Source organism: Callithrix jacchus, chromosome 10 (genome assembly GCF_049354715.1).
Source record: "Callithrix jacchus isolate 240 chromosome 10, calJac240_pri, whole genome shotgun sequence".
Classification (NCBI taxonomy): domain Eukaryota; kingdom Metazoa; phylum Chordata; class Mammalia; order Primates; family Cebidae; genus Callithrix; species Callithrix jacchus.
Window position 1 is genome coordinate 62,018,045 of NC_133511.1, and position 24,983 is coordinate 62,043,027.

The window sequence follows — 24,983 nt, forward strand, 5'->3', positions numbered from 1 at the left end:
ATCATGCCACTGCATTCCAGCCTGGGCAACAGAGTGAGACTCTATCTCAAAAAAAAAAAAACAAAAAACGGGGGCAAAGGATGTGAACAGACACTTCACAAAAGAAGAAAAACAGGAAAAAAATGCTCAGTATCACTGATCATTAGAGAAATGCAAATCAAAACCACGGTGAGATACCATTTCACACTAGTCAGAATGGCAACAATTAAAAAAATAACAGATGCTGACTAGATTACGGAGAAAAGGCAACCCTTATATGCTGTTGATAGGAGTGTAAATTAGTTCAACCATTGTGGAAAGCAGTATGGTGATTTCTTAAAGAGCTAAAAGCAGAACTACCTTTTGACCCAGCAATCCCATTATTGGGTATATACCCAGAGGAATATAAAGCATTTTACCATTGTGTACCCCAAAATCGACAGGTCTCAGTCAATTTAGGAAGTTGATTTTGCCAATGTTGAGTATGCCTGCCTGTGAAACAGCCTCAGGAGGTACAACTTGTGCCTAAGGTGGTCTGAGCACAGCTTGGTTTATACATTTTAGGGAGATATAAGACATCAGTCAATATTATAAGATGAACATTGGTTTGATCCAGAAAGTGGGGACAACTCGAATAAAGGTGGGACAACTCGAACAAAGGTGAGACAACTCAGGGGGCTTCCAGGTCATAGGTAGATAAGAGACAAATGGTTGCATTCTTCTTGAGTTTCTGATTAGCCTTTCTAAAGGAGGCATTCAAATATGCATTTACCTCAGTGAGCAGAGGGGTGACTTTAAATAGAACGGGAGGCAGTTTGCCCAAGCAGTTCCCGGCTTGAATTTTACCTTTAGCTTGGTGATTTTGGGCCCCCAAGATATGTTTTTCTTTCACACACTAAAAACACATGCACATGAATGTTCATTGCCAATTGTTCACAGTAAAAAAAGACATGGAGTCAACCTAAATGCCCATCAATGACAGAGTGGATAAAGAAAATGTTGTACACGGATACATAGAATATCATGCCGCCATAAAGAGGAATGAGATCATGTCTTGCGGGAATGGAGCTCGTAAGCTCCATTAATCGAAGACCGATTGTGCTGTTTTCAATGTCCTGCAGCATAAATTGCTTCACAGACTGATCCAACCAAAAGTATACTCCTTTGTGGACAGTTTTCAAGGGCAGTGTTTAAGATCTGTTCTGCCCCCAAAAGGTCTCTTGCCAGCTGTGTCTCAGTTTCTTTCCAGCATACCAGTAGATCTACAGTTTAGCCTTTATCGCCAATGAATCTTTCAATCTGCCTTTCACAACCACCACTATTCTGGAGAGCACCCTGCAGTTTGCACTGCAGCCTCTACCTCCCGAGTAGCTGGCATTACATACTTAGTTGGAATGAAGTCAGTCCCTTTGGGTAAAGATTTGGAGCTCTGTTTTATGGCCTGCTTCTCTGCCCACCCAATGTTGGAGCCAGGCTCTAGCGCTGGCAGCAGGGACAATGGATCATTCTCACTATGAGACATCCTGATTTAGGAGCTGAATGTTCAGTGGAGCAAGAGGCAGCAGCCCTGGTTTCTTGGCTTGTCTCTCCTGGCATGGAACCCACACCCCAGGATCTGGGGCAAAAGCAGTCAGGACCCTAGTGTTCTCAGCAGTACCATGCCCAAGGTGGAGCTTCCATCCCACAAGTCAGGCTGGGGCTGAAGAAGGGAGGCTCCACCTCTCAGGCACACTTTCCCAGAACTTAGCCTCAGCTACAGGTAGCTGTGAGAAAGGGGAGAAATGCCTGTATGCTACCCCTCTTGCTGGAGCCCTGTGATCTTGGCTGAAATTGGGGAGTGGAGTTTCTGTCATGCCAAGCTGTGAGGGGAAAGGAGGAAGAGGGCTCCGGTTCAAACACCACAGACTTTTTCTGTCCTCAGTGAGCTTTAGCAGATTGTTTTGAGTAGTTGTTTCTTCATTTGCTCTATACCCGTAAGGCCGTTTCTAGAGACTTTAAATGGTTGGATTAAAAAAAAATTTTTTTTTAAATAACTTTAAACTGTTTCACTAAGGAATGGGTCTGAGGAGCTCCATACAACTGTCAGGTCAGGAGGGAGGAGGAAAAACAGGTTAGTCACCTCTTGGTTACTTTTTACCACCACGCTCCTCAATTTCCTCACTGGTAAAATGTGAACAGCAGTAATTCTTATAGGTTGTAAGGATTAAGTGAAATCACATGTATGAAAACTTCATGTTGCTAATACAAAGTAGGTAAAACAGTATGCAGAAGCAGGCTGACGTAAGCACTAGCATTTCTCTTTTCCACACTGTTGTGTGTTCTAGTAATGGTAACACAGAGTTACTAGACCTCAGGAATTCTGGTGCTTATAAATTGTTATGACTAAGTTATTTATGGAACACATCATTTTGGTTGTGCTGGATGGTTTCACTTTTTAATTACTCTTACCTATTTTCATTTAAACTTTTTAGGTGGTTTGTTGGATAACACAGGTCAAACCTTTTCTCAGAACAGCTTTTTTCTAGCTAACACTAATACCTCCCTTGTTCCAACTCCTGTTATACGTGTATTCAGTTGCTATAGCCTGGTTTTATTTATTGTTTTTGTTTTTGTTTTTGAGTCGCAGTTTTGCTGTCACCCAGGCTGGAGTGCAGTTGCATTGTCATGGCTCACTGCAACCTCAAACTCCTGCGCTTAAGCAATCCTTCAGCCTCAACTTCCTGTATAGCTGGGACTGCAGGCACACACACCACGCCCAGCTAATTTAATTTTTGGTAGAGACAAGGTCATTATGCTGCCCAGGCTTGTCTCGAACTCCTGGACTCAAGCAATCCTCCCATCTCAGCCTCCCAAAATGCTGGAATTGCAGGCATGAACCACCATGCCTGGCCTGCTATACCCTGTTTTAACTTTCGGTTGTTCTTCAGTGGTTTCTTGCATAACAGTTTTGGTTCCCTGTCTAGACTGTAAATTCCTTTCAGCGAAGACCTGTAACCTCCATACTACCTGGAATACTTAAATGCTTATTATTATTTTCTAAGGGCTATTTTAGCTTTGTAGAACTTTCAGTCTTGAGGGTATTCAAACAGGAAAGGAGGAAGCCAGATTGTCTCTATTTGCAGACAACATGATAGTATATCTAGAAGACCCCATCATCTCAGCCCAAAAACTCCTGAAACTGATAAGCAACTTCAGCAAAGTCTCAGGATATAAAATCAATGTGCAAAAATCACAAGCATTCCTATACACCAACAACAGACTTAAAGAGAGCCAAATCAAGAACAAACTGCCATTCACAATTGCTACAAAGAGAATAAAATACCTAGGAATACAACTGACAAGGAATGTAAGGGACCTCTTCAAGGAAAACTACAAACCACTGCTCAACGAAATAAGAGAGAACACAAACAGATGGAGAAACATTCCATGTTCATGGTTAGGAAGAATCAGTATCATGAAAATGGCCATGCTGCCCAAAGTAATTTACAGACTCAACGCTATCCCCATCAAGCTACCGTTGACTTTCTTCACAGAACTAGAAAAAACCACCTTGAACTTCATATGGAACCAAAAGAGAGCCTGCATACCCAAGTCAATTCTAAGCAAAAAGAACACAGTGGGAGGCATCACACTACCGGACTTCAACTATACTACAAGGCTACAGTAATCAAAATAGCATGGTACTGGTACCAAAACAGAGATATAGACCAATGGAACAGAACAGAGGCATCGGAGGCAACACAACATATCTACAACCATACAATCTTTGATAAACCTGACAAAAACAAGCCATGGGGAAAGGACTCCCTGTTTAATAAATGGTGTTGGGAAAACTGGCTAGCCATGTGCAGAAAGCAGAAACTGGACCCCTTCCTGACACCTTACACTAAAATTAACTCCAGATGGATTAAAGACTTAAACATAAGACCTGGCACCATAAAAATCCTAGAAGAAAGTCTAGGCAAAACCATTCAGGACATAGGAGTAGGCAAGGACTTCATGACCAAAACATCAAAAGCATTGGCAACAAAAGCCAAAATAGACAAATGGGACCTAATGAAACTCCACAGCTTCTGCACGGCAAAAGAAACAATCACTAGAGTGAATTGGCAACCAATAGAATGGGAAAAAATTTTTGCAGTTTACCCATCTGACAAAGGGCTGATATCCAGAATTTACAAAGAACTAAAACAGATTTACAGGAAAAAAACAAACAAACCCATTCAAAAATGGGCAAAGGATGTGAACAGACACTTTACAAAAGAAGACATACATGAGGCCAACAAACATAAGAAAAAATGCTCATCATCACTGGTCATTAGAGAGATGCAAATGATACCATCTCATGCTAGTTAGAATGGCGATCATTAAAAAATCTGGAGACAACAGATGCTGGAGAGGATGTGGAGAAATAGGAACACTTTTACACTGCTGGTGGGAGTGTAAATTAGTTCAACCATTGTGGAAGACAGTGTGGCGATTCCTCAAGGACCTAGAAATAGAAATTCCATTTGACCCAGCAATCCCATTACTGGGTATGTATCTGAAGGACTATAAATCGGTCTACTATAAGGACACATGCACACAAATGTTCATTGCAGCACTGTTTACAATAGCAAAGACCTGGAACCAACCCAAATGCCCATTGATGATAGACTGGACTGGGAAAATGTGGCACATATCCACCATGGAATATTATGCAGCAATCAAAAATGATGAGTTCGTGTCCTTTGTAGGGACATGGATGAATCTGGAGAACATCATTCTCAGCAAACTGACACAGAACAGAAAATGAAATACTGCATATTTTCACTCATAGGTGGGTGATGAACAATGAGAACACATAGACACAGGGAAGGGAACACACTGGGGTCTATTGGGGGGATTAGGGGAGGGACAGCAGGGGGGGAGCTGGGGAGGGATAGCATGGGGAGAAATGCGAAATGTGGGTGAAGGGGAGGAAGGCAGCAAAACACACTGCCACGTGTGTACCTATGCAACTATCTTGCGTATTCTGCACATGTACCCCAAAACCTAAAATGCAATAAAAAAAAAAAAGACTAATCATATTCAGCCTGGCACAGTGGCTCATGCCTATAATCCCAGCACTTTGGGAGGTTGAGCTGGGCAGATTGCTTGAGCTCAAGAGCTTCAGATCAGCCTGGGCAACATAGTGAGATCTTGTCTCTACTAAAAATTTAAAAATGAGACAGGTGTGTTGGCATGTGCCTTTAGTTCCAGCTACTTGGGGGACTGAGACGGGAGGGTCATTTGAGCCTGGGAGGTCAAGGCTGCAGTGAGCTGTGACAGCACCAGTGCACTCCAGCCTGAGTGACAGAGTTAGACTCTATCTCCAAAAAAAAAAAAAAAAAAAAAAAGACTAGTCATTTTCTTTCCCGTTGAGGATGTTTATTTCTTTTAAGGAGGTTCAGTTTCTACATGTGAAAAATGCCTGACCCTAGAAAATACCAGTAAGATACATAAGAGACTCTCAATAAAGTTTTGCCTCTGAGCATAGGGCCCACTTTTCTGTTCTTTGCATTTTTCATCCGGTGCTTATGTTTTTTTTTTTTAAACATAATATATGTACAAGGTACATAATTTAAAAGTTTAAAAAGAGCATGAAGTAAAAAGTCAGTTTCTCTTTCGTCCCTGGCTCCCCAGTTACACAGTTCTCTCTCTAGTAGGCAGTCCTTGTTATCTGTCTCTTACGTATTCATCTAGAGGTATTCTGTGCTTATTCTATAAAGATATCCATATCTTTTCATATAGTTATTTATGACAAAAATGATAGCTTACTATTCACAATGTTCTAATCTTTTTTTTTTTTTGAGATGGAGTCTCGCTCTGTTGCCCAGGCTGGAGTGCAGTGGTGCAATCTCAGCTCACTGCAACCTCCACTACCCAGGTTCAAGCGATTTTCCTGCCTCAGCCTCCCCAGTAGATGGGATTGCAGTTGTGAGCCACCATACCCAGCTAATTTTTGTATTTTTAGTAGAGACAGGGTTTTGCCATGTTGTCTGGTCTCAAACTCCTGACCTCAGGTGATCCTATGCCCTTGGCCTCCCAAAGGGCCAGGATTGCAGGCATGAGCCATCACACCTGGCCTATGCCTGCTTTGTTTATTTATCAGTACCTCTTACTGATTCTGCCTCATTATTTTAAAAGTACATGCTGTTTCAGTGCATTTTATACATGTATTTTAATGTATTTAACCTATTCTTTTACTGATGGAGAATTCATTGGCTATTTTTTTTTCCTGTTACACGCTAGTATGTACAAATTAGCATTGGTTCCTGTGTTGAGAATTTTGAATTAAAATTTGTTTTTTTAAATTAAAATGAGCTGGTTCTCAAGAAATGTACAGTTTCTGAGTTCTTTTTTCTTTTTTTCTTTTAGCTCAAGTGTTTCTCCTACCTTGGCCTCCCAAGCAGCTGATAGCTGGTATTATAGGTGTGCACCACCACACCTGGCTAATTTTTAAATTTTTTGTGGCGACAGGGTCTTGCTATGTTGTCCAGGCTGGTCTCTAATTTTTGGGCTAAAGTGATCCTCCTGCCACAGAGTCCCAAAGCGCTGAGATGACAGGCATGAGCCACCATATGCAGCCAAGAAATGTACAGTGTTTATCTAGAAGGTAAGATTAACACATGAAATTGTAGACAGAATAATTAAATGTTTAATTGGCTTTTTACCTTTTTAAGGTTAAGTATACAGAATAATTTATGCAGAATTGTTATATCAAGTAATGCTTCACTTTTTATAAGTGCTCTAGGAGAGATTTCTCCTGGCAAGGAGAAACTAGGTATGGGAGTGATAAGAGATGTCCACAGGACAAAGCAATGTGTACGATCCTTGTTTATATTTCCATCTTTGATTTTTGTCCCAACTTTGTCATTTTCTACTTATAAAATTATCCAGATTCATACCAGGTACCTTTTAGAAAGATAAGTTGGTAAGTTTGGGGCAGAGTGACCTGTGAGAAGCATGGAGATATAGTGAATTATCAATGTATATCACTTACCATGTGCAATAATTTATTCCTTTTTCCAGTTAATTGACTACATGACATATGCTGGAGGAAAGTGGTGAACACAAAAGTCTTTTTCCTTGTGGAATGTATATCCTTGTAGGAGAGGAGACAATATATATAAAAGTAAAACAGAGCGTATGTTAAGCATTGTGGTAATTGTCCAAAGGTAGCTCCCTAGTGCACTGTGCTTCCCAGTACTCACATCTTTCTGTTGTCCTCATCCACAATTAAAATGTGGGCTGGTTCTGTGTAATTAGTAGATTATGGTGGAAATGAAATTTTCTTGTCTTCGATTTCTTTGGAATGGCTCTGAGGGAAGCCAGCATCTGTATAAGAGGTCTAGCTACTGTGAGACCTCAAACTATTTCTGTGGGAAGGCTGCATGGTAACACAGAGATGCCTGGCTACACTTAAGCTGTTTAAGCCATCCCAGCTAAGGCATCAGACTTGTGTTTAAAGAGGCCATCTTGTATATCTAGTTGAGTCTAGCCTTCAGATGACTCCAGTCCCAGCAGCCATTTGACTGTAACAACATGAGAGACTCCATGCAGGACCACTCGGCTGAAGGCAGGCAACCCATAGAATTGTGAAAGATAGCAGTAGATTATTATTTTAAGCCGCTAAATTTTGGGATGCGTTGTTACTCACCAGTAGATAATCAGAACAAATGGTGATTTGTATTTCAAAGAAAAGTAAATTGGGAAAAAGGTTAGGGAGAAAGAGATTCTAGTTAAAATTGGGTGGTCAAGGAAAGCTTTACTGAGAAGATGTTAAAAAAGCATGACGGGACCAGTTGCGGTGGCTCACACCTGTAATCCCAGCGCTTTGAGAGGCTGAGGTAGGCAGATCACTTGAGGCTGGGAGGTCAAGACCAGCCTGGCCAACATGACAGAACCCTGTCTCTACTAAAAATATAAAAATTAGCTGGCCATGGTGGTACACACCTGTAATCCCAGCTACTTGGGAGAGTGAGGCACAAGAATTGTTTGAACCTGGGAGACAGAAGTTGCAGTGAGCTGAGATTGTGCTGCTATACTACAATCTGGGTGACAGAGCAAGACTCTGTCTCAAAAAAGAAAAGAAAAAGTATGACGGACATATGGGAGTAAGTAATGTTGATACTTGGGAAAGAACATTTCAGTCAGAAGGAACAGCAAGTACAAAACCTCTGTGGCTGGAGCAGCCTGAGGTTTTCAAGAAACAATCAGGAAGGCAGGCATGGATGGAATATAGAAAAGAGGAATATGAGTGGGAAATGAGGTTAGGTTTTCAAGAAATAATCATGAAGGCAGGTATGAATGGAGCTCACAAAAGAGGAAGATGAGTGGGAACTGAGGTTAGACATAGGGGTTGGGAATAAGTGTAAATTACATATGGCAGTAATGTTCATCTTTATGAGGTGTAACACTTGTTTAAAAAAAAGCAAATATATCAACAACTCTTTTTATTTCCCAAATATAGATAATATGCATAATGAAATATAGATAATATAAACTTTTTGTACACTTAATTTGAAAAATATAGTGCTTCCAACATAATATAAAAAAGAAAAGTAATTCCTGTATTTTATTATGTAAATACTGTGATCTAGAAGAATATGAGTTAGCCTTTATATGGAGATATAAAGAACTGCTGACTTTAACAGCTATAAATTAGGACTTACACAGGTGTGTTATATTGGTGATTCACATATCATGAACAGTTTGCTATTCATGATGAGAATTTGTGAACTGGTTACTCATTCCTGATAGAGTTCCACATCTAAGTATTAGCTTTCCCTTGATTTACATGGAAGATGCATTCTGGAAAATTCAGAGCATATTAAAATTATACAGTTTACCTAATTCACTAACATGAATGTTCCATGGTATATTTGAAACTTGGGGGTACCCACTAAATTTTAGTAGCTTTCCCCAGTTAGGACAACCAGAAACATTCCCTATAGGAACCTCAGGTAAAGGACTTCTTAGGCCATTTATAAGAATGTTGGCTGTGAGTCTTTGGAGAGTTCTAAACAAAAGAATAACAAATCACTTACACTTTTTTGAGCTCACTCTGGCTGCTATATGGAGGTTCAATTGGGGAGAGGTACAGAAGAAGAGAAACCAGTTAAAAGTCTAATGGGGGCCGGGCGCAGTGGCTCACACCTGTAATCCCAGCACTTTGGGAGGCTGAGGTGGGTGGGTCACGAGGTCAGGAGGTCCAAGACCATCCGGGCCAACATGGTCAAACCCCATCTACTAAAAATACCAAAAAAATCAGCTGTGCGTGGCGGTGCATGCCTGTAGTCCCAACTACTTGGGAGGCTGAGGTAGGAGAATTGCTTGAACCCAGGAGGCAGAGATTCCAGTGAGCTGAGATCGCGCCACTGCACTACAGCCTGGGCGACAGTGCGAGACTCCATCCCAAAAGAAAAAAAAGAGTCTAATGCTGTATTTTAGGTGAGCAGATAGTGATTTATGCAGGAGTTGAAGTTGTAGATCCTGAAATGTGGTTGGATTGTGGATATATTTGGAAAGTATTTTATGCATCTTGGATCTTGGTACCAGGGTCCATTTTTTTTCATTTTTATTATATCTATTCCTGCTGTGTATTTTCCCAGAAGTAGTTATGTTGAATAGTTCACCTCTGCTAGAGTTTTGAACTTCTATTAGGGAGAGAATTATTTTTTTCTACAAATGGTTATTTCCATTGCTAATTAAAAGTAGAAAAGTAGAATTTCCTCTTTTTAAAAAAAAAAACCATGAACTTTCATGTTTCTAGTCTGGACATTGGAATTCAATTAAGTAATCATAAGTAGAAAATGTCAGCTTCATAAACACTGAAAAGCTTTTTCCGTTTATACTCTTTAGGGCCAATACCATCTAATTATTTGGGGAAATTAGTTTTTGTTGGAAATTAAACGTTTATTTTGTGCATGCCATCTTTGAAGGAAGCATTCCATGGCATTGTTGACTTCAACAAACACTTTGATCTCAAAAAATGATGCGAATCTCTTTTGGATAATTTTTGGATAGCATCAAAATCATGACTTTTATATCAGTATACCTTTCAATGGCTTATTCTTTGTTTTTTTTGAGATAGAGTCTTGCTCTGTTGCCCAGGCTAGAGTGCGGTAGCGCCATCTTGGCTCACTGCAGCCTCTGCCACCTGGGTTCAAGCAGTTCTTGTGCCTCAACCTCCTGAGTAGCTGAGATTACAGGCACCCACCACCTCACCCAGCTGACTTCTTCTTCATTACCACAGCCAGAGATGAAGGACAGCCAAGGCCTTCTGTTTCACTTATCAGTAACTTAGTTTCCTCCTTGCAGCAGCTGCAATTAAGCATATTTTGTTTTTTTTTTTGTTTTGAGACAAGGTCTCACTCTGTCGCCCCATTTCGAGTACAGTGATGCAATCATAGCTCTCTGCAGCCTTAACTTAAATTAGTCTCAGGGTCTCACAGTGTTACTCAGGCTGATCTTGAACTCCTGGTGTCAAGCAGTCCTCCCGCCTCCACCCCCCAAAGTACTGGGATTTATCCGTATTTATTGAGTACCTGCTGTGTTTAGTGGTAGTCAAGTCCTTTGTGTAGATAAGTGGTTTGGAGACTTAACTCTGGAGCATAGGTTTCCCTTCTCACAGAAGGGGCTGAAAAATGGAATGAGGAGATAGTTAATGGACTAGGACCATATCTTATCATATTCATCTTTAAAACCCCAGTCTGACAGTGAATAAGCCAAAATTAATATTTTTCAAGCAATAGTGAAAAAAACATTTGGTACTTTTTTTTCACTGACCTGACCCCTTCACATTTAGGAATAATAAGTTTGGTTTTTTGCAGTTTTACATTGTGTTTCACTCCCGAAAAAGAAAAATAAGGCAACATTGTGTATTCACTTTCTGTTTTGCAACCTTACCTTCTGATATTAAAGACTTCAGTCTTCTTTTCTTGATTCTTTCTCTCTTTCTCAGACTGCTCAGCAGGAAAGCAGACTGTTTACAAACAGTCTGAGTTAATAACTTCCTTTCTTGCTGATCAAATAGTTGCTAAAATGAAACCTTTCTCAGGGCTGAGTGGGTGTTCTAGTTAGTGGGTGTTCTGGAATGTAAATGAACCTTTATTTTAAGAAAGATTATTTTTATACTAGCAGTTCTGTGTACACCAAGATACACATTTATGGCAAGTAGAAAGTATGGAAACATAAACTGGACTTACTGGAAATTGTTAGATCAGTGAAAGAGACCTACATATACAACTTGTTAACAGGAAAGTCCTGAAACTAGCATAAGCAGCAAAGTAGAATGCAGTTTATTGAGCCTGTTTCCCTTGGGTTTAGTTTTTACGAATGAGATGCAGTCTGATGGCATGCAGAACAATTTCTACAGCAATGATGGCAACTGCTTTTGAGATATAGCTTGATAGACTTCATAGAACTACCAGCCCACAAATTTTCGACTGTATGACAGATTTAGTTCCTATGATTGATTAGTTGGTTGGTTGATTGATTTTAGAAGTAGAGTCTTACTCTCACCTATGCTGGAGAGCAGTGGTATGATTATAACTCGACCTCAAACCCCTGGACTCAAGTGATCCTCCTGCCTCAGCTTCCCAAGTAGCTGTGATTATTGGAACCCTCCACCACACCTTGCTTATTTTATTTTATATGGTCAGATTTTCATACTTGGGAGAGACTAATATTAAAAGCATTTTAATCCAAAGCTTTATTTCAACACTACAGGATAAAAAAGTAGGAGAGCTGGGCACAATGATATGTGCCTGTGGTTCCATTGACAGGCAGAGGTGAGAGGATCACTTGAGCCCAGGAGTTCAAGATCAGGCTGGGCAACATAGCAAGACCTTATCTCCAAAAAAAAAGAACAGAAAAATAAGAATGACATGACTTATTGGAAAGATGATTGTACTAGAAGCTGAGAAACTTGGATTCTACAACTCATCTTACCAAAAAGTAGTTTTAGATAACATTTATCCTAACATTTGACATTTAACACTTTTAAGCTTAGCATCTTTTACAAGAAGGAATTTGCATTAAAGTGTTTTGTTTTGTTTTGAAATGGAGTTTTGCTCTTGTCACCCAGGATGGAGTACAGTGGCATGATCTCAGCTCACTGCAACCTCTGCCTCCTGGGTTCAAGTCATTCTCCTGGCTCAGCCTCCCAAGTAGCTAGGACTACAGGCACGCGCCACCACGCCCAGCTAATTTTTGTATTTTTAGTAGAAATGGGGTGTCACCATGTTGACCAGGCTGGCCTTGAACTCCTGACCTCAGGTGATCCACCCTCCTCAGCCTCCCAAAGTGCTGGGATTATAGGCACCAGCTAGCGGAAATAAGTTTTATCTAACTTAAATTTTTTTATCCTTTACTATCTGTATCATAAAAGGCATAGCCTCCCTTTAATCCTTTAATGGGGATCAAAAAAGAAAACAGGATATTCAGTGGTTATGTGGAGCTTACAGATAGTAGACACTCTCCCTTTCCTTCATGATCTACAAAGGAAATTGCAGATTGAGGTAAATAGCATGCCATTATGATTTTAAACCTTTTAGATTTCTGTATCATGCTTCATCTTTTATGTTTTCTCTTCCCGACTTTTTGTCTCTGGGATTATGAGTACATAGAACTGGGTAAAAGGTGGGGGTGTGGTAACAAAGTAGAAAATGGAAAAAGTCAAAGGAAATAAAAATAGATTGGGTGCTTCAGTGATTGTGGAGGTCAAATAAGTTTTCCATTGTTGATTATATTCCTTTCCATTGTTCAGCTAACTGCTGTTTACTCTTCCCTCCTTCCTATATATTTTACATGGAGACAGAGTCAGATTTGTGTGGGCTTTTCTGTTTAATTCTCCTGAGATTGTGAAACTGCTCAGCTAAATTTGTTCTGCTATGAGAACAAATACCTGGAGAGCAATTCAAAATATTTGTTTAATATTTTCTTGGAAATCCTCAAAGAAACAGGGAGGACTTTAGATCCTTGTGATATGAAATTCACTGGGATACACACGTTAAAAAAATTTGTTTTGATAGCTCTTGGTTTCCCCTTTCTTGGCTCTGCTATTTACTTCCAATGGCAGAATAAGCTAGCAAAAACTTTTTGTTGTACATAATAGAGAAAGGCTAGGTTAAGTTGTATTGCACTAACATAAGTTTTATATGATCAGGGAAAGGTTAGTTGATCATAGACTAGTGGGATGGGAGGGACTAATCATCCATTATATTGATTTTCAAACAGTTTTACTCAAAAGTGATTTTCAAACAAAATCTTACACCAAGACGAAATATAGAAGATAGATAAAAGTAATGACTTTTTTTTATCAGGTAGCTCAAATCTATTTGGTCTTGTTGATACACTATATGAATACCTCAGAACATTGGGAACTTGGGAGATTGCAGGTGAAGTCGTAGTTATGCAGGACTTTGTACGTATCATAGGACGTGTTTGACTTCTGCCCACAAATACTTCTACAAATTCCTGAATTATTTTCTAGGGAACACTATCATCATCAGTGAGAAGCACTAATCTATAATCTCTCCCCTGGTGATTTTATTCGGGTTCCAAGGCTTTGTGTAGCATACCATCTACATACTGCACAACTGTTTATCTCCAGTCTCAGCTTCTGTTTCTGAGCTCCAGATTTATAGAAACATCTATTTGACATTTCTCCTTTGATGTCTAATATGCATTCAAACATAGTATGCATTAAATAAAACTCTTGATTTCTTCCTCCCAAAGCCTCTTCCTCTTCTTTGTATCTCAGTGAAAGTTACCATCTACTCATTTGCTTAAATAAAAAATCTAGATGTCAGACGTAATTCATACTTCCCCTACCTGTTCCCCCCAACCTCACATCTAATTTATCAGTACATTTTGTTGACTCATCTTTAACATAAATCCTCAACCTCTCCATTTCTCTGTTTCCAGTGTTACCAGTACTCTTGTTTTCTGATTGGTGCCCCTACTTCTACTCTTATCCCTTTATTATCTATTCTCCACTAAGACATTAGTAGATTTCTGCCTGTTTCTCCAGCCTTGTTTTTTAACAGTCTTACTCTTGAGTCCCTCAAGCTACAGTGACCTGCCTTCTGGTCCCCTAAGATATGACACCCCCTTCCCACCCACTGGTCTCTCTATTGGCTGTTCCTTTTTCCTGGAGTATTTTTCCCAGTTTATAGTATAGCAAATACATTCTTAATCTTTCAGGTGTCCGCTTGCTTTTTACTGCTTAAGAGTCTTCCCCACCCCTCAGTACCCAACTTACTTATCTCAGCTTGTAGTTATCTTGCTTCTTTATTACTTTACATGTTCATTTTGTTTGCTCTCTCTCCACAGTCTTGCACAGTGATTAGATGAATGAATGAGGTGTATATACAGACTTATTATGGAAATGCAGAGAAGGGTCATTTTTACTAGCCTAGGCATGGAGTAGGGGTCAGAGAATGGCTATTAGTAGTAAGAAGGCCTCATGGATTTGAGGAGAATGTACTGTGCTGTGGTCCTAAACTACTGTGAGGTGAATGACATAGGCAGTGTGACATAAATGGACCAGGTAGCCAAGACTACTGCTAAATGACTGCTAGCATACGCCAGGCGTGGTGGCTCACACCTGTAATTCCAGCACTTTGGAAGGCTGAGGTGGGAGGATCACCTGAGGTTGGGAGTTTGAGACCAGCCTGACCAACATGGAGAAACCCCCTTTCTCTACTAAAAATACAAAATTAGCCAGGTGTGATGGCGCATGCCTGTAATCCCAGCTGCTCAGGAGTCTGAGGCAAGACAACCACTTGAACCCAGGAGGCACGGAGGTTGCCGTGAGCCGAGATCACGCCATTGCACTCCAGCCTGGGCAACAAGAGCAAAGCTCCATCTCAGAAACAACAAAAAAAAGGTTGGTAGCATACAAAGCATGGATACCCTAGACAAAGGAATGATTCATGTCCAGGGCAGGATGGAGCGGGACAGCCTGAGATTTCATCATGCAGCTCAATCAATGCAGTTTAAAACTTATGAATTCTGGCCGGGTGTGGTAGCTTATGCCTGTAATCCAAGCACTTTGGGAGGCCAAGGCAGGTGGATCACAAGATCAGGAGTTTGAGACCAGCCTGACCAATATGGTGAAACCCTGTCTGTACTGAAAATACAAAAATTAGCCAGGCATGATGGCACTCACCTGTAGTCCCTTGAACCCGGGAGGCAGAGGTTGCATTTAGCCGAGATCAGGCCACTACATTCCAGCCTGGGTCACAGAGGGAGACTCCATCTCCAAAAAAAAATTAAAAAAAAAAAACAAAAAAAAAAACCAAAATGCAAACACCAAACTTAAGAATTCTTTATTTCTGGAATTTTCCATTTAATATTTCCAGACTACACTTGACTACAGGCGACTGCATGAAAAGTAACCATGAAAAGTAAAACTATGGATAGGGGGAGACTATTGTGCCTACTTAAGGAATGTTTTGAATAATGTGATGATTAAGTCGGAATTCTTCCTTGGTATGTATGTATGTATGTACGTACGTATTTGTGTGCATACGTATTAGGGACAAGATTTTACTTTGTTGCCAAGGCTGCAGTGCAGTAGTGTAATCACGGCTTGCTGCTGCCTTGAACTTCTGTGCTCAATCAGTCCTCCTACCTCAGCCTCTCTAGTAGCTGGGACTACAGGCACATGCCACCATGCACGGCTAATTTTTAGATTGTATTTTTTAGACATGGAGCTCTCACTGTGTTGCACAGAACTGGTCTCAAGCTGCTGGACTCAATCACTTCTCTCACCTTGGCCTCCCAAAGTGCTGGGATTACAGGTGTGAGCCACCATACCTGGCCCCTCAAATTTTTGGGTTTATCATCTTATTCTGAAACTTCTAAACACATTTTCAAACTGTAAAAATTCTGTTTCTGAGTCTCAGCAGAAAAGCCAGAGTAAAGATCAAGTTGTACCCTACCTGAATACAAGCCACCTCCTCTGCTTTCTGTACTCTGTCTGAGGACTTTATCTCCCTCTTTGTCATATTTACTGAGATTTATAGAAATGAATCCAGGCACTCATTCATTCATTTGTATCCACATGCACATTTTTGTATATCATGATTCAACACACACTCTCTGTCTGCCTCTCTCTCCATATATGGTCACGTATGACTTAATGATGGAAATGCATTCTGAGAAATGCATCCTTAGTTGATTTCATCATTGTGCAACCATCGTAGAGTGTTCCACAAACCTATATGGAATAGCCTACCACTTGGGCTGTGTGGTATAGTCTCTTGTTCCTAAGGTACAAACCTATTCAGCATATTACTGTACTGAATACTATAGGCAACTGAAATAAAATGGTATTTGTATATCTAAACATACCTAACATAGAAATGGTACCAAAAAAAAATTCAGTATAAAGATTTTTTTTTTTTAATGGTACACCTATATAGGGCACTTACCGTGAATGGACATTGCAAGACTGGAAGCTGCTCTGGGTGAGTCAGTGAGTGAGTGATGAGTGAATAGGAAGGCAATACTGTAGACTTTACAGACATATATACTTGGGCCACACTAAATTTATTTTTAAAAATTTCTTCAATAATTAATTCATAATAGATTATCTTGGTGTACTCTTTTTTACTTTTTAAACTTAATTTTTAAAAATGTTTTGACTCTTTCATAATAATACTTAGATTAAAGCACACAGTGAGTGTACAAAAATGTTTTCTTTCCTTATTCTATAAGCTTTCTTCTATTAGAGATTTATTTTTTACTGTTTACACTTTTTTGTTAAAACTAAGACATAAAAATACATTAGCCTAGGCATACACAGGGGTAGCATCATCAATATCACTGTCTTCTACCTCTATATCTTATCCCACTGGAAGGTCTTCAGGGGCAGTAACACACATGGTCTCTTATGATGACGATGCCTTCTAGAATACCTCCTGAAAGATTTGCCTGAGCCTGTTTTACAGTTAACTTTTTTTTTTAGTAAGTAGAAGGAGTACACTCTAAAGTAATGATAAAAAGTATAGTATGATAAATATGTAAGTCAGTAATATAGTTGTGTATTGTCATTATATAACTGGGTTTACACTAGCATCACCACAAATAGGTGAGTAATGCCTTGGTCTGGGACATCACTAGGAAAAAGGTATTTTTCAGCTCCATTAAAATCTTAGGGGATGCATCATATCTACGGTCCATTGTTGAAGAAAATGTCAATATGTAGTACATGACTGTATTTTATGTATATTATTCATTATATAGAGTACTTTGGCTGCTCTGTGAATATAATTATTGTATGTATTTCTTTAAGGGAAAATGAGTTCTAAGATGCAAAATAACCAGCTTAAAAATGAACTTTCTGGATCTTTGAATATTTCTGCAATATCTTAAAGAAAACATGATAAACTAAAAGGAAAAATTAAAATCCTTGTTGCATTATCAAAACACCATAATGACAAAAATAAATAAGTATGAAACAAGGAGTGAGATAAAGTATTCTTGCTGCTTTATGTTCAGAAATATTTTTCACAGTGAATAAGAATTCTGATTCTGAGATTTTATGTCAATGTGCAGTGCTTTAAAAAAATGTTTTTATATTCTTTTATGTTGTACTATTTCTCTCAAAAAAGTATTTGAAAGAAAAATATTGAAGACGGGATCAAAATAGATGAATTTATGTACCATTATTCCAAGAATTGGAAGTGACGACTTGGGTGCTGGGAAGAATAGAAATTACCATAACATTCTGCAGAGATTCCTTGGTGAAGGGAGCGGGGGACACCAATATAGTCACATCACACTATCTGCCCCAATGTACGGAGAATTCTGCAGTTTATTTCTGGTTGATACAATTATATGGCTATCCACCTGACCTAGTTCTACTTAATAAAAATTTCAGCTTTGCCTCACTGATTTGAGATAATACTTTTATATGTGAAAGTTTGTTGAGACTTTCAGTTATATCCCACATGTTTGTCTACCACTAATATACTATATTAATTTAGAGGCTTACGTTTTAATGTTTGGTTATTCAAACATTTCTTTTATTGCTGTATTCCTTGGGATTAACATGAATGGAGATTTTTTTCCATGCTCTTTCTATTGAGAAATTTGTGTCCTGTCCCAATTTTAGGTATCTCCCATATTTCCAGCTCCTATTTCAATTCATTTTTCAGTCGAACAAATACTTACATCTGTAACTCTATTCCCAGGTAATAGGCTAAATGCAGGATCCAATAATAGAGATAGTGTCCTTGAGGAGCCCCAGTATTTCTTAATTTCATGGGTTAACACTGTGAAACAAAAAATATTTAATTTGAATCTTTGATTTTAAGAGTTTTGAGAATTCGTGATTATATCTGGAGGAGGTTGCACTGACAAAGTTCCAGTTTATTCATTCACTCATTATCAGTCAGTCCGTCAACAGCCTGAAGAAACTTACAGAACTTTCCCCATGTTTTTTACTTTTTGAGGTATACTAACATTGCAAGAAATTCTGGTGTATAGATTCCTAAAAAAATGTAACTGCTACTCAGTGTAATGGCTGAGGGTAGGAGTATATGAACCATGTGATCCATAGAAAATGATGCACAAAGCATACTAAAAAGCCAGTCAGTACCACTAGAGTAGTCTAAATCCAGAACACTGACAACACCAAATGCTAGCAAGCATGTGGAGCGGCAGGAACTCTCATTTATTGCTGGTGAGATTTAACAGCCACTTTGCAGTATAGTTTAGTAGCATCTTGCAAAACTAGATATGCTCTAACCCAGAACCAGCAATTTTGTTCCTTGGTATTTACCCCAAGGAGTGGAAAAGTTATATCCACACAAAAACCTGCATGTGAATGTTTTTAAAGCAGCTTTATTCAAAATTGCCAAAACTTGGAATTAACCAAGATGCCCTTTAGTAGGTAGATGGGGAAATAAACCATATCTGTTAAATCCAGACAATAAAATATTTTTCAGCGCTAAAAAGAAATGAGCTATCAAGCTATGAAAAGACGTGGAAAAACTTTAAATGCATATTACTGAGTTAAAGAGACCAATCTAAAAATGCTACATGTTGTATGATTTAAACTATAGAAAAGATAAAACTATGGAGAAAGTAAAAAGATCAGTGGTTGCTAGCGGTTGGGGGAAAGAGGGATGACTAGGTGGAACACATATTTTTAGGGCAGTCAAACTATCCTGTATGATACTGTAGTGGCAGATACATGTCAGTATGTATTTGTCCAAATCCTGTGGGACTGTTATATGTCACAAGTGATGTGCTCTGACACTCCTGGGAGATCTTAGTTGCCTAAGATGCTTTTCAACCGGGAGGAACAGTTCCCTTTGTCTGTGGGACTTATCTTGTGCTCATAAAGTGTTTTATGAATTTTGGTCACCCAAAAGAGAATTTTTAATGTGCCAAATAGGATGGAGCTTTAGATCTGGCCAGTTTAAGAAAATTTGCCTAAGCTGTAGGCATTCAGTTCCTCTTTCCAAAGACAAACGGCTTTCTCCGTGATAAAATTTCAAATGAGAGAAAAGGTTACAAACTCTAGTAAGACAAGCAAAATCAGAGAAAAGTGAAAAAATCACAAATAAAAATAATAGAGTAAGAGAAAAACAAAACTCCTACCTAGAAGTAGTGCTTCAATTCCTGTTTCCTCAGTTGTTTAACCAGGTCGCATAAAGTCTGAATCTCAGTCACGCCAGGGAGATTCAAACCTGAGAGTGGTCTTCCAAGGGCTTCTGCAGTCTTGAGAGAGGTCAGTTGGATGCCAACAGTTCGTGCTGGTGCCAGGGCTCCAACTGTTGGTAAAACCACAGGGGTCAATGGAGGCCTAATTTGGGTCCCACCTGGGTCGCCAAAATGTCACCCTGAAACAATTACTAGTTCCAGAATCCAATTTTAAAAGAGTTTATTCAAGTGCAAAATTTGAGAATAGCTACCCAGAAAAAACAGACTCCAAAGTAATTGGGTCTGTGCTCCAAAATGGAGAAGCTAAGGCTTCGCTTATATAAGTAGAAGCAAAGATGTTTAGGAGTATTACCACATTTTTAATACAATGCTGATTTATGAGTTAAAACAGTTTGGTTGGTTACAGCTTGTTCTTTTTCAGAAAAGATGTATTTAAAATTGTATCTCGATCAATTTGGTAGTTGTGGGGCCTTTTCTGTCTGGTTTGAGCTGGGTACATGAAAAAGGCAGGACATTAATCTACAACAAAGAACTAGTAACTAAGAGGGAAGGGGCACCATTTAATCTTTCACAGCATTTTACAGGGCAAGAAAAATAAGAAAGAGGGTTAATCTATAGTTCAAAGAAATAAAAGTTTCAGTGGCTTGCCACATGGTGTAGGTCTTACAATCAATCACATTTCATTCAAGACTCAGAGTAATTTAAAGTTTCAGTAGCTAGCTTTCATTTAAATTATTTTCACATTAGCCATTTGAGTCTTCATTTCTGTATATCTTCTTTCTCAATTGGGAAGCAGATTATTTTCTCTTTTTTGTTTTCTTGGCAGGAGCTCTTTATATAGTCTATTAATCACCTGGCATTTTTAGATGTTGTAAATATTTTGCTCTTACTCTGTCATTTGTCTGTTAACTTTGCCTATATCTTCCTTTATTAAATAGAAATTCTTAATTTTAACACACATAAATTCATCAGTTTTTCCTTTTATCACTGGCAATTTGGAGCTCTTGTTGAAGAAATCCTTCCCCACTGATAAAGTTACAAAGTTGGGTGTTTAATTCATATATTTTATTGTTTCTCTATCACTAACATAAGTACTTAAGATCACAAATTTAAGATTACAATCCTAAATCTTAAATTTGCAATCCTAGGGTGGTAGTTTTTTGAAATTACTAAGATTCAATAATTACTTTCAAGAATTGAGGTGAAATTTATGTCATAAAATTAACCATTTTAAAAGGTATATTTCAGTGGCATTTAGTATATTCATAGTATTGTGTGACTGCCACCTCTGTTAAGTTCCAAAACATTTTCAACATCCCAGAAGAAAACCCTGTGCCCATTTCGTAGTTACATCCCATTTTCCCCTCCGCTCAAACCATACTGTCATCAATCTGCCTCTGTGGATTTGAGTATTCTGGGTATTTCGTATAAATGTAATCATACATAGCCTTTTAGGTCTATGTGCTTTCACTTAGCATGTTTTCAATGTTCATCTGTGTTTTAACATATGTAAGTACATGCTAAAACATTTAATTTAAAAAATATATAGGTACATACAGTCCTTATAGCTGAATGATATTCTATTGTGTGTGTGTGTATATATATCATATTTTGTTTACTCATTTTTCCATTGATGGATATTTAGGTTACTTCTACCTTTTGGCTATTGTGAATAGTGCTGTTTTGAACAGTTGTGTACAAGTATTTGTTTATATACCTCATTTTAATTCTTTTTGGTATATACCTAGGAGTGGAATTACTGTGTCGTTTAGTTAATTCAATTTTAACTTTTTAAGGAACCACCAAACTCTTTTTTTCTAGTAACCACAACCCCTTTTTGTATATTTCTAGTTTGATTTCATAGGCATCAAAGAAGATACCTTCTGCGATGTTAGTATTTTAAGATTTATTAAAACTGTTTTATGGCCTATACTATATGGTCTACCCTGGAGAGTGATCCATGTGCGCTTGAAAAAACGTGTATTTTGTTGCTGTTGCGTGGAGTCTACCATTTTAAATTTGCCTTTTTCTTGATTCAGCATTTGCTTGATTGCTATAAACCTTTAACTCTCCTCCAGAATTCCCACAGTTGATTCTGACAGTTTTGCTCATTTTTTTCTTTTATTTTTCTGTGGCGGGACAGTCTTTTGGAGCCACCTACCCTGCCATTTTTGTTTACCACTTTTCATAATTACTTTTTACAAAGAATGTTTTATATACACTCTTTAATATTCTGAAATAAAATATATAAATAATATAACAATACACAGAGAAGTTTAAAAAAATCAGTATAATGCTTTGATTGTAATATAAAAGAAATTATAGTAAAGTAGTATGAATTACAGTTATGTAAACGATAACATGACATTGGAAAGCATAATGAAGTAGTAGTATGTTTTAAATAAGTTGGATTAAAGAAATGTAAGAAAAATCAGAATCCATTCTATAAAAGTGCTGGTAAATGAAAGTCTAAACTCTAGTCATAGGCCGGACCTAGTGGTTCATGCTTGTAATCCAAGCACTTTGGGAGGCACCAACATGCCCAGCAACATGGTGAAATCCTGTCTCTACTAAAAATGCAAATATTTGCTGGACATGTTGGTGGGTGCCTGTAATCCCAGCTACTGTGGAGGCTGAGGCAGGAGAATCACTTAAACCCAGGAGGTGGAGGTTGTAGTGAGTCAAGATTACACCACTGCACTCCAGCCTGGGCAACAGTGTGAGGCTCTCAAATACATACATACGTACGTACGTACGTACATACATACATACATACATACTTGTCATAAGGACCAGTTTTTTTTTTTTTAAACTACTAGGAATGAGAGAAACAATTTGAAGTAAAGTTAAATTAATACAATTATAGACTAAAGTGGTAAAGGAAAGGAGAAAGTATGGTAGTCTTATAAATCTGTTGGACCTTATTTGAGAAAGTGATTTTTCAGTAAATAATGAAGAAATATCAGAGAACAGATCTTTTGTTTTAAAATTCTAACGTAGGCCGGGCGTGGTGGCTCAAGCCTGTAATCCCAGCACTTTGGGAGGCCGAGGCGGGTGGATCACGAGGTCGAGAGATCGAGACCATCCCGGTCAACATGGTGAAACGCCGTCTCTACTAAAAATACAAAAAATTAGCTGGGCATGGTGGCGCGTGCCTGTTATCCTAGCTACTCAGGAGGCTGAGGCAGGAGAATTGCCTGAACCCAGGAGGCAGAGATTGCGGTGAGCCGAGATCGCGCCATTGCACTCCAGCCTGGGTAACAAGAGCGAAACTCCATCTCAAAAAAAAAAAAAGAAAAAAAAAAAATCTAAAATTCTAACGTATATCAGGTCTATTATTTAGTCTTGAGTAGTAAATATCTTTGCAAACAATACACTTTCATTGGTTATGAGATTCGAAGATGGACTTTTTAATTAAAAAAAATCATTCATTTATCTCTGACTAGTATCAAAGTAAGTTTGAAAAAAAATAGGCAGTTACTACAAAAATATTCAACTGATAATTTTTACAATACATTTCATATATATGCACAGACACCTAAATATGATATGCAATATTTTTAGGACAACCAATGAAATTAAATAAGATAACTTTATTTCATGTGTTACCATAATTTAATATTTGGCACTAAGTCTGTTAAAAGAGTCTTACATTCTCCATTACATAAGTTGGCTTTATTGCTTTTACAGTGACTACATACACCCTTATACTAAAAGATTTTCGAATAACTGCATAGTTTAAAATACAAGAAGCTGGACTCAGGGACTCATGCCTATAATCCCAGTACTTTGGGAGGCTGTAGTGGGAGGATTGCTTGATCCCAGGAGATAAGAGACTAGTCTGGGCAACATAGTGAGACCCTGTTTTAAACAACAAAAACAAGAGTAACTTTCTTTCCCAGAAGAGGATATGATACTCATAACTTGATTCAGAAGCTTTCTTTATTACACTGTTTAAATTGTGTTTGGCCTCCAGGTAGTTTTTTTAGCTTAACTCTTAACAAATACTGACTGGCTTATTTCCTACACATTTCAAATGGAATAATCACCCTTTCTGTATTGTAAGTGTATCTTTTAAAGATAGAGTTGTGCTTTTCCTGCCACTGAGTTACAGTGACAATTAAATAGTATTTTTGAAAGCATATGTGTTTATGAAAATCTGTGTTAAAAGCATTACTGTTAATATTTTAATAATAAATATGACATCACATGTTCCAGAGACAATTCCCTTGAGGTAATTAAGTCTCAATCATAAGTCAACATTTTGAGATTATGTAATTCTTCACATTAAAAATTAATTCATGGCCGGCGCGGTGGCTGAAGCCTGTAATCCCAGCACTTTGGGAGGCTGAGGTGCGTGGATCACGAGGTCAAGAGATCGAGACCATCCTGGTCAACATGGTGAAACCCGTCTCTACTAAAAATACAAAAAATTAGCTGGACATGGTGGCGCGTGCCTGTAATCCCAGCTACTCAGGAGGCTGAGGCAGGAGAATTGCCTGAACCCAGGAGGCGGAGGTTGCGGTGAGCCGAGATCACGCCATTGCACTATAGCCTGGGTAACAAGAGTGAAACTCCGCCTCAAAAAAAAAAAATAATAATAATATAAAAATTAATTCATAATCTCTCTCCCTTTTTTTTTAATTTTCTATTTTTTTGTTTTGTTAATTCATAATCTCTTGCCTTAGCTTGCCCCTTAATCAAAATCGCTTTTTACGGGGAAGTGTATTTTGCAACAAAGGTACTTCATCCTTTGGGTATTGTATGTTTTGCAAATATGGAGCAAACTTCCTTGCCCTTATTAGCACTTTCCAAGGTTTTCTCTTAGGTGTGTAACTACCTTTATTTTCATGAGAACAACCTGTCTTCACATAGATTTAATTGTGTTAAGGTTTTTAGTTGGGGCATGTATATGAATGTGAAAAGCAAAACAAAACATGTAATAGTTTTTTTTGTGGTTTGTGTTTTTGATTTGCAGGCTGCAGGCAAAATAAAAATACCTGAGGAGAATTTCTTCAATGTTCCTGCTTTCTTAACTGTCTCAGGACAACTTCATCTAGAAGTGATGTCAGGGTATGAAATATTCCTTTCTCTTTTGCTTTAATATATTATGGTTTGGATGAGAGTGAAATAGTGCTTCCCTTCCCATGCTCAAATCTAAAAGTTGAAAATAGTTTTTATCATTAGTTCACTTGAATTTTCCAAAATATTCAAGTTTCTTATAATACAGACTTGTTTTTAGTGAACAATGTAACACTGAAAATACAGAGTTGTGATTTTTTTCTTTATACTAATCT

The 24,983-nt window shown here is 38.3% G+C and overlaps 1 protein-coding gene and 1 long non-coding RNA gene across 12 annotated transcripts in view; one reads left to right on the forward strand and one right to left on the reverse strand.

The window, feature by feature from the left end:
- NARS2 (asparaginyl-tRNA synthetase 2, mitochondrial) overlaps positions 1 to 24,983 on the forward strand; it is a 163,568-nt gene that overhangs the window by 29,135 nt on the left and 109,450 nt on the right. For all 11 annotated transcript variants that reach the window (XR_013523219.1, XR_013523218.1, XR_013523217.1 and 8 more), the window contains exon 6: positions 24,665 to 24,759. Coding sequence is in view for 6 of the 11 variants with exons in the window: in XM_078340134.1 (XP_078196260.1) it covers positions 24,665 to 24,759 (95 nt within the window). In the remaining 5 variants the exon portion in view is untranslated. The remainder of the gene's footprint in view (positions 1 to 24,664; positions 24,760 to 24,983) is intronic.
- LOC118145775 (uncharacterized) lies at positions 10,550 to 19,760 on the reverse strand. Its single transcript, XR_004731204.3, has 3 exons — positions 19,624 to 19,760; positions 18,190 to 18,290; positions 10,550 to 10,642 (listed from the first exon to the last, which is right to left on the reverse strand). It is a non-coding gene; the product is annotated as an uncharacterized LOC118145775 (long non-coding RNA).